The following is a 13,634-nucleotide window of genomic DNA, read 5'->3' as shown; positions in this document are numbered from 1 at the left end:
ATTAAAACAAGCTCCAGATTATCTTAAAATGACACAACCTTTTTCTATTTCAAGCAAAAGTTCTGCCAATGTAAGCAAAATTTGTTTGGCTAGAATTCTTATAACAAGAATATTTTTCTTGTGACTTTTAAGGATATAATGAGTCCTGAAAAAAGAAATAAAGTTGTTCTTATCACGTAGTTAGATGTTGTTATTACAATGTAAAAATTAAGCTTTATAGAATTCATAAATTGGGCTAAGGTATGCTCTTATTAGGCTAGATTTAAGCAAAATCCATCCTTTTTCTATGCTGCTTATCCTAATTAGGGTTGCGGGGGTATGCTGGAGCCTATCCCAGTTGACTTCGGGCGAGAGGCAGGGTACACCCTGGACTGGTCGCCAGCCAATCGCAGGGCACATAAAGACAAACAATCATTCACTGCAATTTAGAGTCGCCAGTGAACCTAACATGCATGTTTTTGTAATGTGGGAGGAAACCAGAGTACCCGGAGAAAACCCACACACGCACGGGGAGAACATGCAAACCCCACACAGAAATGCCCAACGGAGACTTGAACCCAGATCTTCCCGATCTCCTGACTGTGTGGCCAACATGCTAACCACTTGACCACCATGCGGCCCATTTAAGCAAAATCTTATTACATATTCTAGATTTAGGAATATTGTCCCATAAACAAACAACCATTAATACCCATGGACAATTTTTAGAGTCTCCAATTGACCTAACATGCATATTTTTGGAATGTAGGAGGAAGCCAGGGTACACTAAGAATCCCCACAGGGTGAACATGCAAACTCCACACAGAGATGTTCCAAAAGAGATTTGAACCTACGTCACCTGATCGTGGGGCCAACTGGCTATCCACTGTGCAGCCAGCGTGTCTTTTTGTCAACTTGTTAGCATATTTGGTTACTTACACACGTGCTCACTCCTTCCATGCTGTGTGTGTCCATGTCATGGACAAACAATGAGTCTGGTGATAAAAAAGAAAGAGCAGTATTTTCTTGAATCAAGTTGAACAATCTTACACATACAGCTTGTATTTCATGAAAAAATCTTAAAAGATTCACAACTGCGATTGTCTGGCAACCACTCCCGGGTGTACCCCGCCTCTCGCCTGAAGAGGGCTGGGATTGGCTCTAGCATACGTGCAACCCTAGTGAGGACACGCGGTACAGAAAATGGATGGATGGACAAGATGAATACGATTTTAAATATAGTCTGTGTGTGGCTCCGTTCTTCAATTTAGAAAGTTAGGAAACCAGTTTTACTCTTTCTGGCAAAAAATATCTTAACTGGCTTGGCTAGATATGCTTTTTACTATGAGATTATTTTTCTCTTGTGAAAATTGCAAGACGAGATATTTTTTTCATTTTAGGAAAAAAAAAAAGAAAACGGTTGCTTATGCTGGGACATTTTGACTTCCTTGAAATGCAGTTTTTGCAGTGTAGTGATGATCAAGCTGAACTTGTTCGAATGCCATTGTTCCACCATTTGTTTGTGATATTTGCCACCCTGCATAACGTAAAGAAACCAAAAGACTCAAAATGTGAGCAGAGCAGCGTGAGTGCTGTCCCTCTAGAACAGGGGTCGGGAACCTTTTTGGCTAAGAGAGCCATGAAAGCCACATATTTTAAAATGTATTTCCGTGAGAGCCATATCATATTTTTTAACACCGAATACAACCAAATGTGTGTATACAGTATTTAAGGAATACTAGCAATTTTAGAATATCAGTCTCTGAATGTATTCTTTGCAATAATGTTGTTATATTGAAGCTAACCAATAATAAATAACTTTTTACCATTAATGCAACTTCTGGTGCTGCATGGTTTTGTGACCTACTCCGTATCTTTCTTTCTTTTCCTTTTTCATCAAAAGGGTTGTCTCTTCACAATTAGCTAGCTGACTATTTGATTAAAGAAGGTTTGATTAAAGGAGGGACAACCCCAATAATAAGTTTTGGTGTCTGACACGGAAAACATGGGAAGGACAGCTGGCATTGCGCTAGAAAAAAAAATGGATGGGTTAAAATGCATTACAATGCATATTTTGAATTTTGTAATGTTTCTGTTTCTGTAATGTTTTACTTTAAAATGTCAGGAAAACAAATTAAAATAAACACATTTTATGGTGTTAAGAAATGTCTGAGAGCCAGATGCAGTCATCAAAAGAGCCACATCTGGCTCCCGAGCCATAGGTTCCCTACCCCTGCTCTAGAATATTCATTTGAATTGGCCCGGTGTGGTTGCTCTCTAAAAAGCTCCATAATATCAAAAGCCAGGACATATACAGCAGTAGAATGTTGAATTATGACGTTACAGCACGTTAACATGTTGCAGCATGCGTGAGTGCAGTGCAGTGTGAGTGCGGGCCAGAGGGGGATAGGGGCGGGAGTGGTAACTGCAACAAAGGACAGTACGATGAACCCTAAAATCTTAAAAAATGTCCAGATGCACCAAAAGTGTCCTTCGTCCCTGTGTGTGCTGATCCACTGTGTGTATTCAAAGTGTCATTTCTTGACTATTTGTTGAAATATGCACCTCACTGTATCCCCAAGTACCTCTTCATCTTGTGTGAAACTCCTACATTGTATTTTTATCTAATCAATAACACATTCAATGTCACAGTGATGAAGTCATAGTGTCTCTCCAGAGTTGAGCAACATCTACCGCTTGTCTCTCCCTCTCCAGTCTCCCCTCCACCCGATTCCTGGCTCCCCAACCAGTCCTCAGTCAGCTCTGGGGGGTAGTAACTCCACCCTGTCAGGCAGTGCCAGCAGCGGTGTTTCCTCCCTGAGCGAGAGTAACTTCGGTGGCCAGTATCCGGATCCCGGCCCCATCAGGAATGACGCCTTGGAGCCTCTTCCCAGCCACCTGTGGTCACCCCCGGAGGAGTACCTGTCCTCTCCCTACCTGCACATTCACTACGGCACACCAGAAATTGACTCCGTCGACACAGTCCGCCCCTTCCATTACCGCAGCCCCGCCTCGCACCCACACTCACACCCGCATCCTCACACTCACGCTCACCCCGGGCTGGAGAGCCACTCCCATGGGCCAGCGCCACACCACTACCCAGCCGCCCACGGGCCTCATCACATTCCCTTTCGCAGGCCTCAGCCCCCGGCCGTGCCGCCTAAACCCTACCTGAGGGAGGGCTGCATCCCGGAAGAGGATCTACAGCCTCAGCCCATCCCGCTGCCCCGCAGGATCTTCCACTCCCCCCATGGCCATCGGGATGAGCAGGCCAAGCATGCCTGGGAGCAGTGCATCAGCGAGGAGCACGAGGAGGCGCAGTGATCACAAATCTCTAGATTCTTTTTCCCGTTATCTGCACTGAGTTGAACTAGCAGAAGGAGTCTGGCGACGAGCTTCCTCTCTGTTTTTGAATTCAGTGCACATGAGGGCGAGAAAAGGCATTGCTCCCTGTGGCCTCTCACATGTCATTTAAAAAAGAATATTTGCTGTTGACGAAGAGGACAGAAAAAAGATACTGATTGTACACGGCTGTACAACTTGTCTGTGAGCATGTTTTCCATTTGAGAATAATACGACAAAGGTGTTGTGAAGTACAGCCACCACGATCACTCCTGTGAAGGATAAACTTAGCACGCAGCGTCGGGGGGGGTCGTTATTCTCTGCTTGAAACGCTTCACATACAGGAATTCTGATTTTGATAAATTTGCTACATGGTAGTGTTTTCGAAGGCTTCTCGTCATTTTGTTTTTTCCAAACACTGTTAAGTGCTCCTTAATAGTGACTCACGTCAAACGCCGCACGCCCTTGTACGTGTTGCGGCCGGACACTCAGCAGGTCGTGAAGGTTGGAACTGCATCTCAAGGGACTAACTGTTCTCCATCCATACCGTGTGTATGGAAACCTACGTGAATGTATTCAGAAGATCTATTTGTACAGCAAACCTCAATTTACAGACCTGTTTTTGTTGTTCAAGTGCTTTAATTTGAGTCTTATCTGAGGACCTAAAGAAGATAAGTGGAGAGGAAAGGCAGGCTGACAGGCTGTCTGGAATGAATCACTCCCAAAGCTGTCATGTGACATGTTCGTCATGAATGAAGAATGGAGTGACTCTCCACTTTACACCTCAGCTACTCTCGCTCTCTTTCTTTCTCCGTCCGTTTGTCAGACCATTTAAGCAGTGAGGGCTAAACCTGGACGCTGACACATCCAAGCCCCCGACTCACTGAGTGAGTGTTGGAATCGCCTACTTGCCTTAAGTGCAATCTCATACAGTTTGACCTCTCATCCGGACTCTAAGCACTCCTTTTCGTTCACTCCGTGAAGGAAAAATATACTGGCTTTGTGATGTTTTTTTTTTTTTGTAGCGTTGATATTTTTTCTCCTACTTGCGGCTCCTCTCTTCTCATTCTCGGCCTGTTTGTGTGAAAACGAATCATATGTTTCAGACTGAAGGCCCAACAGACAGTTGTTTATTGCAATGTTATAATATTACACTTTTTATTTCCTCGGTGTTATATTGGACAGGTGGAGGCTTCGTGTTACTGTACATCACATTTCCAGCTGACTAGACAACATCTATTTTTGTATGTGAGATCATGCGTGGTGTGAGCTTATCACAAAGGGCCCTCGTACTGCACGTGTTGCTGTACTTTGTATGGAAATTAGCCTGAGGTTAGATTAAAAACACCATGTGAGTATCCACTCTGGATGTGACGGCACTGAGGAATGAGGTGGTACTCACAACGATTTGAATTTTTCAATGTAAATTCTGTTACTGTACATACAGCTGTATTGTGAGATATTTTTGAGAATTATTGCAGACACCCCGGAAAGATTTATTGTTGTTTTAGTGTATATACAGTACATGTACTCCAGAGATCAATGTAATTGATAAATATCTATAATCAGTGTTTGAAAAAGGAAGAATTCATTAGACCGTGGCTGTCTCCAGCGTTCTTAACCATGAGTCTCATATAAATACTTTATACACTTTTCAATGTGCTTTCCTGTACATATGGTGTTAGCATGATCGGACAGTGTTTGGTTGTAAAAGTGGTTTTCCTACTCCCATAAATGCTGTGGTATGGAATTCATTAACAATACCAAACAATAAAGACAATCTTTTATCAGCATTGCCGTTTCTTGTTTTGCTATTTTTGCAGCGCTGTGCGCCGTTCCACATGTTACCAGTTGGCGGCAATGTTCCTCTGGAAAACACGCCACAATGCAGACCGGACCTGGAGCCGTGCTAATGCTTTCAAGTGTGTGTGAGATAGTATTATATTCATATTATTTTATGCCCTTTCTAGCGCGAAAAATTATAGATACCACGGATACCAGCAAGTATTAAAAACATAGTTACATTTACAGCGCTTTGTCCAAATACGTTCGAGCACTTCACTCTGGCGGTACTCTGCATGAAATAGTCGTACGTCCTAAATGGTGCATTCAACATACATCTGAGAGTTCCCACTTCAATCGCATGTTGATGATTTTATTTCATATCTGTTGTGGTGTATTCTGAGAAAACCATGAAAACTCATTGTCCTTGTCCTCACACTTGTGTTTCCCGCTGCAAAAGTGCAGATAAGGTGAAGGGATCTTCGCTTCCTCTCCTAAGGATGAGGAAGCGGTGGTGCGTGCAAAATAATTTCACAGCATCACCTGAGACCTCATTTTCTCATGCACATTCCTCTACGTGCTTTTTGATTCTGTTTTTGTGCGCGTGAAGCATGTCAGTCATTGGTTGCGATTCACACAGCAGGCATTGTTTTTCCACCGCGGTTGTGAAGCGCCCCTCTAATAAAAAACAAGATGACTGGAATAAAACAGGAATCACCTTTGTGTGCACGGTTAATTCCCGGATGTGCATTACCCTTTTGCTTCACCGATTGTTTTAAATTGTGAGTTTACTGTTTGCGTGCAGCAGCATGATGAACACAATGTATGCCTTGGTTGCAGTGTATGTAATGACCAACCAATAAGGACGCAAAAACCAGTCAGGAAACAAAGACTTTTAATACATGAAACAATACTAATAAATAAAGATGAAACAAGTGCACAATCAAAAGAAAATCCAACAAAAGAAACGTAACACTGAACAGTCAAGTACAGTACCATAAAAACAAATTCCCCCCAGACATTTACAAATTTTCTTAAAAACTTCCAGAGGCAAACATAGACGTATAAAAGCATCATACAGTGGGGTATTTAGTCATCTGAGTATAATTTACAAACTATTGAAGGATAAATACTTATGGCTGACCTCCAACGTGAGACACACATGTGAAAACGTGTTTAAACATGTGTCTCTCAGATGGGCTTCAAGCCCTTCTAGATATTTTGACTTAATAGATCAATAACAGTGAAGTGACGATGATGGCAGCCCACCAGTTTGACGTGAAACTCACATTGGGTTTATATCTGTAAATGATTTGAAAAGCTTTACTCCATTGGTCTCTTCTCTGTTGGTGCATCATAGAATCAAAGTCAAGGGCATCGCTGCCTCTGAGGGCTATGGCTACATCAGGCGTTTGCGGAAGAACATGAACAGCTGTCCTTCATCTGGCTCCCCAGGCGTGGAGGCGCAGAGGCTTCATCAGTAGGGAGCAAACTTCTGTCTCTCTGGCTTTTTGATGCAGTTGGCTGAGGAGATTTTGGCCGTGTAGGCTGCCAGGGTGGTGTGGGAAGGTGCCGCCGTAACCGCCACGGCGGGGGCCGGACTGGACAGAGTCAGAAAGGGGACGGACTTCATCCCCAGCAGGCCGGAGAGGGGCATGGCACCATACGGGGCGCCCAGAACGTGAGCCGGGGTCAGGGTGGCCAGGGTGGGAGCAGGGGAGGCGGCCGGGGACGCCGGCTGGGTGAAGGCCATGTTGAGGTCGACGGGCGCTGCCATGGTGGCGGCCTGGGCTGTGGATTTGGCTGTCTCTAAACTGTGAGGACACAAGGGGGGAGGGAGCGGAGACATACAGACAGGACAGAGAACCAAGATTAGCGGATTATACTGTTGCCCCAACACTGACTTAGTTGATAGTAATGGAAACCTTGCCAGAAGGCAAACTTCCAACGCACTGATAGCTGTGTAAAATGAAGCAGCACATGCTCAGTTCGAGGTTGTCCAGAAACGGCGTAGCTGTTTGTTCATAGGATTACGCAAAATGGTTTTCATTGCCAAGGCTGAACAATAATGCCAAATACTGGTTGTATTCTTCTAGCATAGTGGCTATTGTAATACTATATACATACATATATATACACAGTATATATCCTGTACAGTACACACTGTATACATACTGTAAATATACACCAGGCGCGTTCAAAGTGTGGCCCGAGGGCCGTTTGCGACCTGCGGCTGTTTTTTTGTTGGCCCGCAGCACATTTTAAAAATACAAAATTACAAAAAAATATATAATTACAAGAAATCTAAAAAAAACCCAAAAAAAACAAAACAACAGCAAAAATGGAAAAATCAATAAAGAAAATTACAAGAATAAAGCCAAGCTATTAAGAAAAAAAAAATCGCAAAAAAAGTCGTAATTTTACGACAATAGGAAAAATAACATCATTTTAGGAGCATAAAGTTGACATAAGTTGAAAAGATGTTTTTTTTAAGTCGGAATATTATGAAGAACAACAAATAAGGCTGTAAGTTTACCAGAATACAGTGGAACCTTGGTTAGTGTCATTAATTCATTCCAGAAGGTCTGACTCTAACCAACATTTTTCCCATAACAAATCATGTTAATTCAATGTATCTGCTCCAGAAAGCCAATAATTTTAACACAAAACACATTATTATAGTTTTGCAATTATAGTTTTACATGCAGAAAGCAATTTGAAATGCATATAAATACATATAAATGATGAATGAATGAACGGAAAATTGTAAAATACAGTCTTGTTTAGGTTTCCATTTTTGCAGTGTAAACTGCCGACAAAAAAATATATGACCTTAACTTGTGATGAACAGAGATTGTTTGAATACGGTTGAGCGCTGACAAGACAAGTGTCGGCCTACCGATCCACGAATAGAGATCCATCCATCCATTTTCTATGCCGCTTATCCTCACTAGGGTCGCGGGGCATGCTGGAGCCTATCCCAGCTGAGCCTATCCCAGCTATCCCAGTCAATGGCAGGGCACATATAGACAAACAACCATTCACACTCACATTCATACCGATGGACAATGAACGTTTTTGGAATGTGGGAGGAAACCGGAGTACCTGGAGAAAACCCACACACGCACGGTGTAAACATGCAAACTCCACACAGAGATGCCCAACGCAGATTCAAACCCAGATCTTCCCGATCCCCTGACTGTGTGGCCAACATGCTAACCACTCGGCCACCGTGTGGTCCACAATTAGAGATGATTTATCAAAATATATTTTGGAAAAAAAAAAACAAATCAAACTTTTTCTGAATTATATTCTATTTCGTCTTGGCAGATTTTGCAAAGTAGAAGAGAAGTGTATGTATGTGTGTGTGCGTGTGCGCGGGTGTGGGTGTGTGTGACTGCCAGCATCACCACATCAGTTTTTATTAGTTAGCGGGGAAATTTCATTTATGACTCCAGAATACACAACCCAGGCCTTGCTGTACTGAAGGCGTTTATTGGAGCGCCAAATTCCCTTCTTTATTTATTGTTGTTTTCTACCACAGAAAACACATTTTTCATTAAATTACTACTGGAATCTGATTGTCTCATGTTTGATTAGAGAGTAGACTTTATTAAGACAATTTGATCTATATTTGATCTAACATTTTATAGGTTTTCTTCTGTCGTGATCACTTCACCGGGTCCCATTTTTCATTTATTTTCTACTTATTTTTGCTTTAATCCATATCTGTGTGGCCAGATTCATGGTCATTGTTTAAAAACTGAAAGAGGGAGTCGTGTGTGTGTGTGCGTGTGTGTGTGTGTGTGCGTGTGTGTGTGTGTGGGTGAAAGGATGGCTCAGCGCCATTCTAAATATTTCATTCCATCAAAACACTGCAAATACGCACTGCAATGCTTTTACTCTTTCCCTCGGGGTCAATTGCCGGTCATACAAGGACGTACCTCATTATCACTTATGACTACAGCGTGACCGTTGACCCTTTTAAAGGGATGCATTTCCCCCCCTAGGCCTAGGATATGATTCATTCGATTACCCGCCACCACTTACCAGGAGGTAATGAGGTACTGGGCCAAGTTGATGCTGACTGGGGTTCCTGTGATGGTGACATGGCGGTCACTTGTCCCGTCCAGTTGGCTGCCGATCTTGATCTGGGCTCCCGACACCTGCCTGATCTCGTTGATCTTGGTGCCCTGACGGCCGATGATGGAGCCGATCAGCTGTAGGAAAAGAGAGCGGCAGTGAGACGGGGGTAGAAGGACGAATGACTGGAGATAACGAGATGGATGATTTACAGGGAATTCATGATGAATATTTTGTCATTGTTTGCTCAGTGTAATGGCAAGGACACGTGGTTGTTGACGAGCACAATGGATCACACTGAACCTCTACGCTGAAAGAAAATGAAACGTAATCTAATCAAGGTAAAAAAAATATATATATGCTTACCAAGCACTTTCTTAGTTAGATCACTTTGCTTATTTTAAGTAATATGAAGTCAAATCTAAGAGATACTTAAAAAAAACAAAGTTAAACAAACATGCCAACCAAAATGAAACATTTTACTTGTTTCAAGTCAAATTTTCTTGTTAAGTAATACACAGCCATCCCTCGCCACATTGCTGTTCAAATTTTGTAGCTTCACTCTATCAGTTTTTTAAGCATGTATTAATTAATAAATCGTGGTTGAACACGGCCCATTGTTAGTCAAACAATATGCATATTGAAGCAAATCGTACAGATTGCCTAATTTTAAGCATTTTCAAGCATAGAAATGGCTTAATGAACTAAAATACAAATAAAAGCCATTAAGAAGCAGATTTAAATGATCTCACAACTGGCGCAATAATAATAACATAACCATAATAATAATAATAATAATGATCATAATAATAACACTGGCTACTGTTGCGGGCCCAACCCACGACAAGCTAAAACGCAACTCTGAACCGCCGACGTCACATCCTGTCCTCCACACGGAATACACTTACGGCACAAGTCTTATTTATGTCTTAAATTGGTTATTTTCTCTGATTACGTCTACTGTATTGGGTAATACGAGTGTCAAGGTGACTATATGGGTGTTATTTCATGTCGAGAGGGCTCTAATCATGTTGAAAACCATATAAAGAAGATCGTGAACAGGTTTCCTATGCTCCATTTCTAAAGAAAAAATCCTAGTTCATGGAAATTCAACTCATCACGGTTGGGTCTGGAACCAATTAACCGTGATAAACGAGGGATTACTGTATCTCAGTTTTGAGTCCATAATACTTAAAATAAGTAGTCGAACATAGTTATTGTTTTTTCTACTTAGTAAAGTACAGTTGAATTGTTCTTGTTGAGTACTATTATAAAGACAACAATTATAAAGACAACAATAACATGTTCCAAGTAAATATACAAAGCGGACAAAGCGGACAAAGTGCTGTAAATCCAGCATATCCCAGTGGAAAACAACAGTACTAAATCAAATTGGCTGACATAAGGCAAAGCACTTCAAGTATTGCAATAACATTGTTTGTCCTCAAGTGAGTTGCTCATCCATCCATCCATCAAGCATGTCAAAAGCATTTTTTTTTAACTCTTCCGGGGGTCCGGCTTAATTGCCTCTGAGTGTGCACAGGCCAAAGAAAAGAGAGAAGGCACATTTGCCTCTCATTAATCTGAGTGGCTAAAAGGTTATTGATTTCTCTGAGTGGGGGCGACTTCCCAAACAAATCACTTCCCAAATGTGCACCACCGAGAAGCATCTTCACACTAATGCAAAACATCATGGAAAATACAGCAAGTTAAATATCTTTGAGGCATTCCCTTCAGCTGGAGAAGACGATGACTGGAGTTTTAAAGTGTTCCAAAAATACATGTGCGCATGTGCTGCGTTTCACCCAAAGTGGACCCCGGCTTACTCCCAACAATAGATATTCAACAGAGGCTGTGTATCAGCTCAAGTGCTGGGTGTCAGAGCTCAGTGGCTGCTCTGTGCAACCAGATATATAGCAGGATGGGAGGGTGGGCAGACAGTGATGGAGCACTTGTAGTATGTGTGTGTGTGTTGGCAGCTTAGCAGCGGCTGACGCATAGGCCGAAATACACAAACACACACGCCGCCCCAATGCCGCTCTGCATTTGGCATTCCTTTCGAGAGAGGTAAGCAGCCTGTTGGGCAAAGTCTGATTCGTCACACATCGGCCCGTTTGCTCTGTCTGGCTATTCTTGGCTCGAGGGTGGTGGGGGTGACACAGAGAACATGCTGCCTAAAAAAAGAGTAACTCTGGAGACAATGGCCACCACAGAGCCCAAATAACAGATAACACCTCCACCCACTGAGGCTCACAATCTCCTCTGGCCTTTTACTGCAGCTGTCAATTGATGCCAGCTGTCACCAAGTTTGGTGCAAATGGCAGCAGCATTCCTCCTAAAAGCCTGAAGGAAAGCAAATATGCTTGCTGTAAGAGTATTGATGCTGTGTACAGCATACACTGTATTGTGCACTTCCTGCTGAGCTAGCCATTGGAGGGGACGCAGGAAGAAGGATGCCATAATGGAGGGTGCAGCCATTTCTCCTCTGGCTAAATCTTTGCAGTGCTTAAGTATGCTCTCCTGTTCACTGGGTGTAAGCACTTTCTCAGTGTGTTCTCAGTGTGTGTGCATGCCTCTGTGTTCACTGCACAGAGCAAGAGCAGGATTGTACACGATGGGGGTGTGTGGTGGTGATGGAGGACAGAGGCTCAGTCCTGCTGATAAGTCCTCTCTTGTGGAACAATGGACCAAGCTTACACCTGCCCCTGTCACGTATAGAAGTAGAATTCCTCATTCCGCTGATGCATTGTACCACTTGCCATATGGGGGTTTGCCTGAGTGGAAAAAAAGCCTTTGGAGTATTTTAGAAATGTGGTTGAAGGTCTGAAGGGTTGTGACTGTACTCAGCCCAACACAGTGCAACCTGGAGTCATCCATCTCATGCTTGTTTTTCACCCTCTCCTATAGCCACTTTAGCCATGGAGAAAAAATTGTTTTTCTTTGCTGACACGTGGAAGGGTGGCAGGCTCCAGAATGCAAGATAATAAGTGACAATACTGCAAAGCATTAAGTGTTTCATTTAGACTTGGGCCATGTCCACACGAATACGGATATTTTCAAAAACGCACATCTGCCCCTCTCCGGTGTCAAAGATACCTCTATCCACACAGTGACGTTGTAAAACTATTCTTATCCACACGAATACGCATACGCAGGCTGTCATGCGCATGCCAAAGTAAGGGGGCGCTGCAGCCATGGACTGTTAAGGCAGTTTTAACCAATCAGAGGCGCCGTTGACGTCATTTCCGTCAGCGTGCCATAACAAACATGACGATGTACGGGAGAAGATGAAGATCGTTTCAAACACTAAAATTATGAGTCATTAAAATTACTAATATTTAGACTTCCCCATGAACTTAATATACTAAGTAAATTGTGATAAACGTCGTCACGTCATTAACGATCGCGAGGATGTGCTCATGCCCTCAGCACCACATTGTTTACATATTGAGTTTTTCTTCCAAAGACTTGGTACTATTTCCTTTTGTAATTTCAATGCAAAATTTGATTAGTTTTGGTGATTCCTGCATGAGAACTTCATGTTATTACCAAATATGTTTTTTGGAAGTTGTTCCAAGTTGTTCCAAACAACTTTTGAGTTCAAGTGCCTTTTTTCTTATTACATTTTATGGCATCAAACTCTTGTGTTTCTTATTTTTTTAATACTGCTACATATGTTTTGGTGATGTGTTGAAAATCTTTCCCGACTAGCTAGCATGATGCTAATGCTAGCGCTACTAATGCTAATTAGGTCCATACTCATCTCCAGTCATGGTCACATTGACATAAGCCCCCAAAAAGCTGTAACAACCAGCTCATAACCCAAATTGTAGCTCACAGTTCAAAGCAAAAAAATCAGCAGAGAGACGGCTCTCATTTAAAAAACACTCATTAGTTGGGACACTCGTATGCCAAGGTACTACTGTATAAATGACAATAAAAAATACTGGCAGTGCCTCTCTGGCAGTCAACGTAGTCTGTGACAACTCAATTCACAGTGGCAGTAGATACAAATAACTTTGGTCTTGTTGCGACAGCCATATGCCAGGGCTTTCAAGCTCAATTTACCATTCAAAATACCCTTTTCTTTGCCCATTTCTGCTCAGTATTTGTTCCCGCTTGTGGCTGCACATCCACCACGGTGTTTCCTCAGACTACAGTGTGGGCCGAGGGTCAAACAGGACGTGCGTAAAAAAAAATTGTGCCGTTAAAGAAAATGTTCTTTTATGCGTTAACTATGACAGCCGTAATATATATAGAGTATGTATATATTTTATTAATTATTAGGATTATAAGTATGACATTTATAGTTCTCTATTCTTCAGTAAGTAAATATAACTGAATTCCAAATGATTTAATGAATGTATTACTTGCTGAGAAATGAACAACATGTAAATGTTAATTTAGAATGCTAAGTTAAATTATCCCAAAATTGCCAAGTACAAATG

At 42.3% G+C, this 13,634-nt stretch overlaps 2 protein-coding genes across 3 annotated transcripts in view; one reads left to right on the top strand and one right to left on the bottom strand.

The window, feature by feature from the left end:
- Nucleotides 1–5,112, top strand: part of dock3 (dedicator of cytokinesis 3) — a 60,908-nt gene extending 55,796 nt beyond the window's left edge. For both annotated transcript variants that reach the window (XM_054776877.1, XM_054776868.1), the window contains exon 54: nt 2,695–5,112. In XM_054776877.1, the coding sequence (XP_054632852.1) occupies nt 2,695–3,303 (609 nt within the window). In that variant the 3' untranslated portion in view covers nt 3,304–5,112. The remainder of the gene's footprint in view (nt 1–2,694) is intronic.
- Nucleotides 5,113–5,964: 852 nt separating this feature from the next.
- pcbp4 (poly(rC) binding protein 4) overlaps nt 5,965–13,634 on the bottom strand; it is a 54,305-nt gene continuing 46,635 nt past the window's right edge. Inside the window, exons 13-14 of the mRNA XM_054778728.1 lie at nt 9,154–9,323; nt 5,965–6,917 (exon numbers count right to left, since the gene is read on the bottom strand). Of these exons, the coding sequence (XP_054634703.1) occupies nt 6,581–6,917; nt 9,154–9,323 (507 nt within the window). The 3' untranslated portion in view covers nt 5,965–6,580. The remainder of the gene's footprint in view (nt 6,918–9,153; nt 9,324–13,634) is intronic.

This window comes from Dunckerocampus dactyliophorus, chromosome 1 (genome assembly GCF_027744805.1).
Source record: "Dunckerocampus dactyliophorus isolate RoL2022-P2 chromosome 1, RoL_Ddac_1.1, whole genome shotgun sequence".
Classification (NCBI taxonomy): domain Eukaryota; kingdom Metazoa; phylum Chordata; class Actinopteri; order Syngnathiformes; family Syngnathidae; genus Dunckerocampus; species Dunckerocampus dactyliophorus.
The sequence above is the reverse complement of the archived record's forward strand: the minus strand, read 5'-3'. Positions and strand labels throughout refer to the sequence as shown.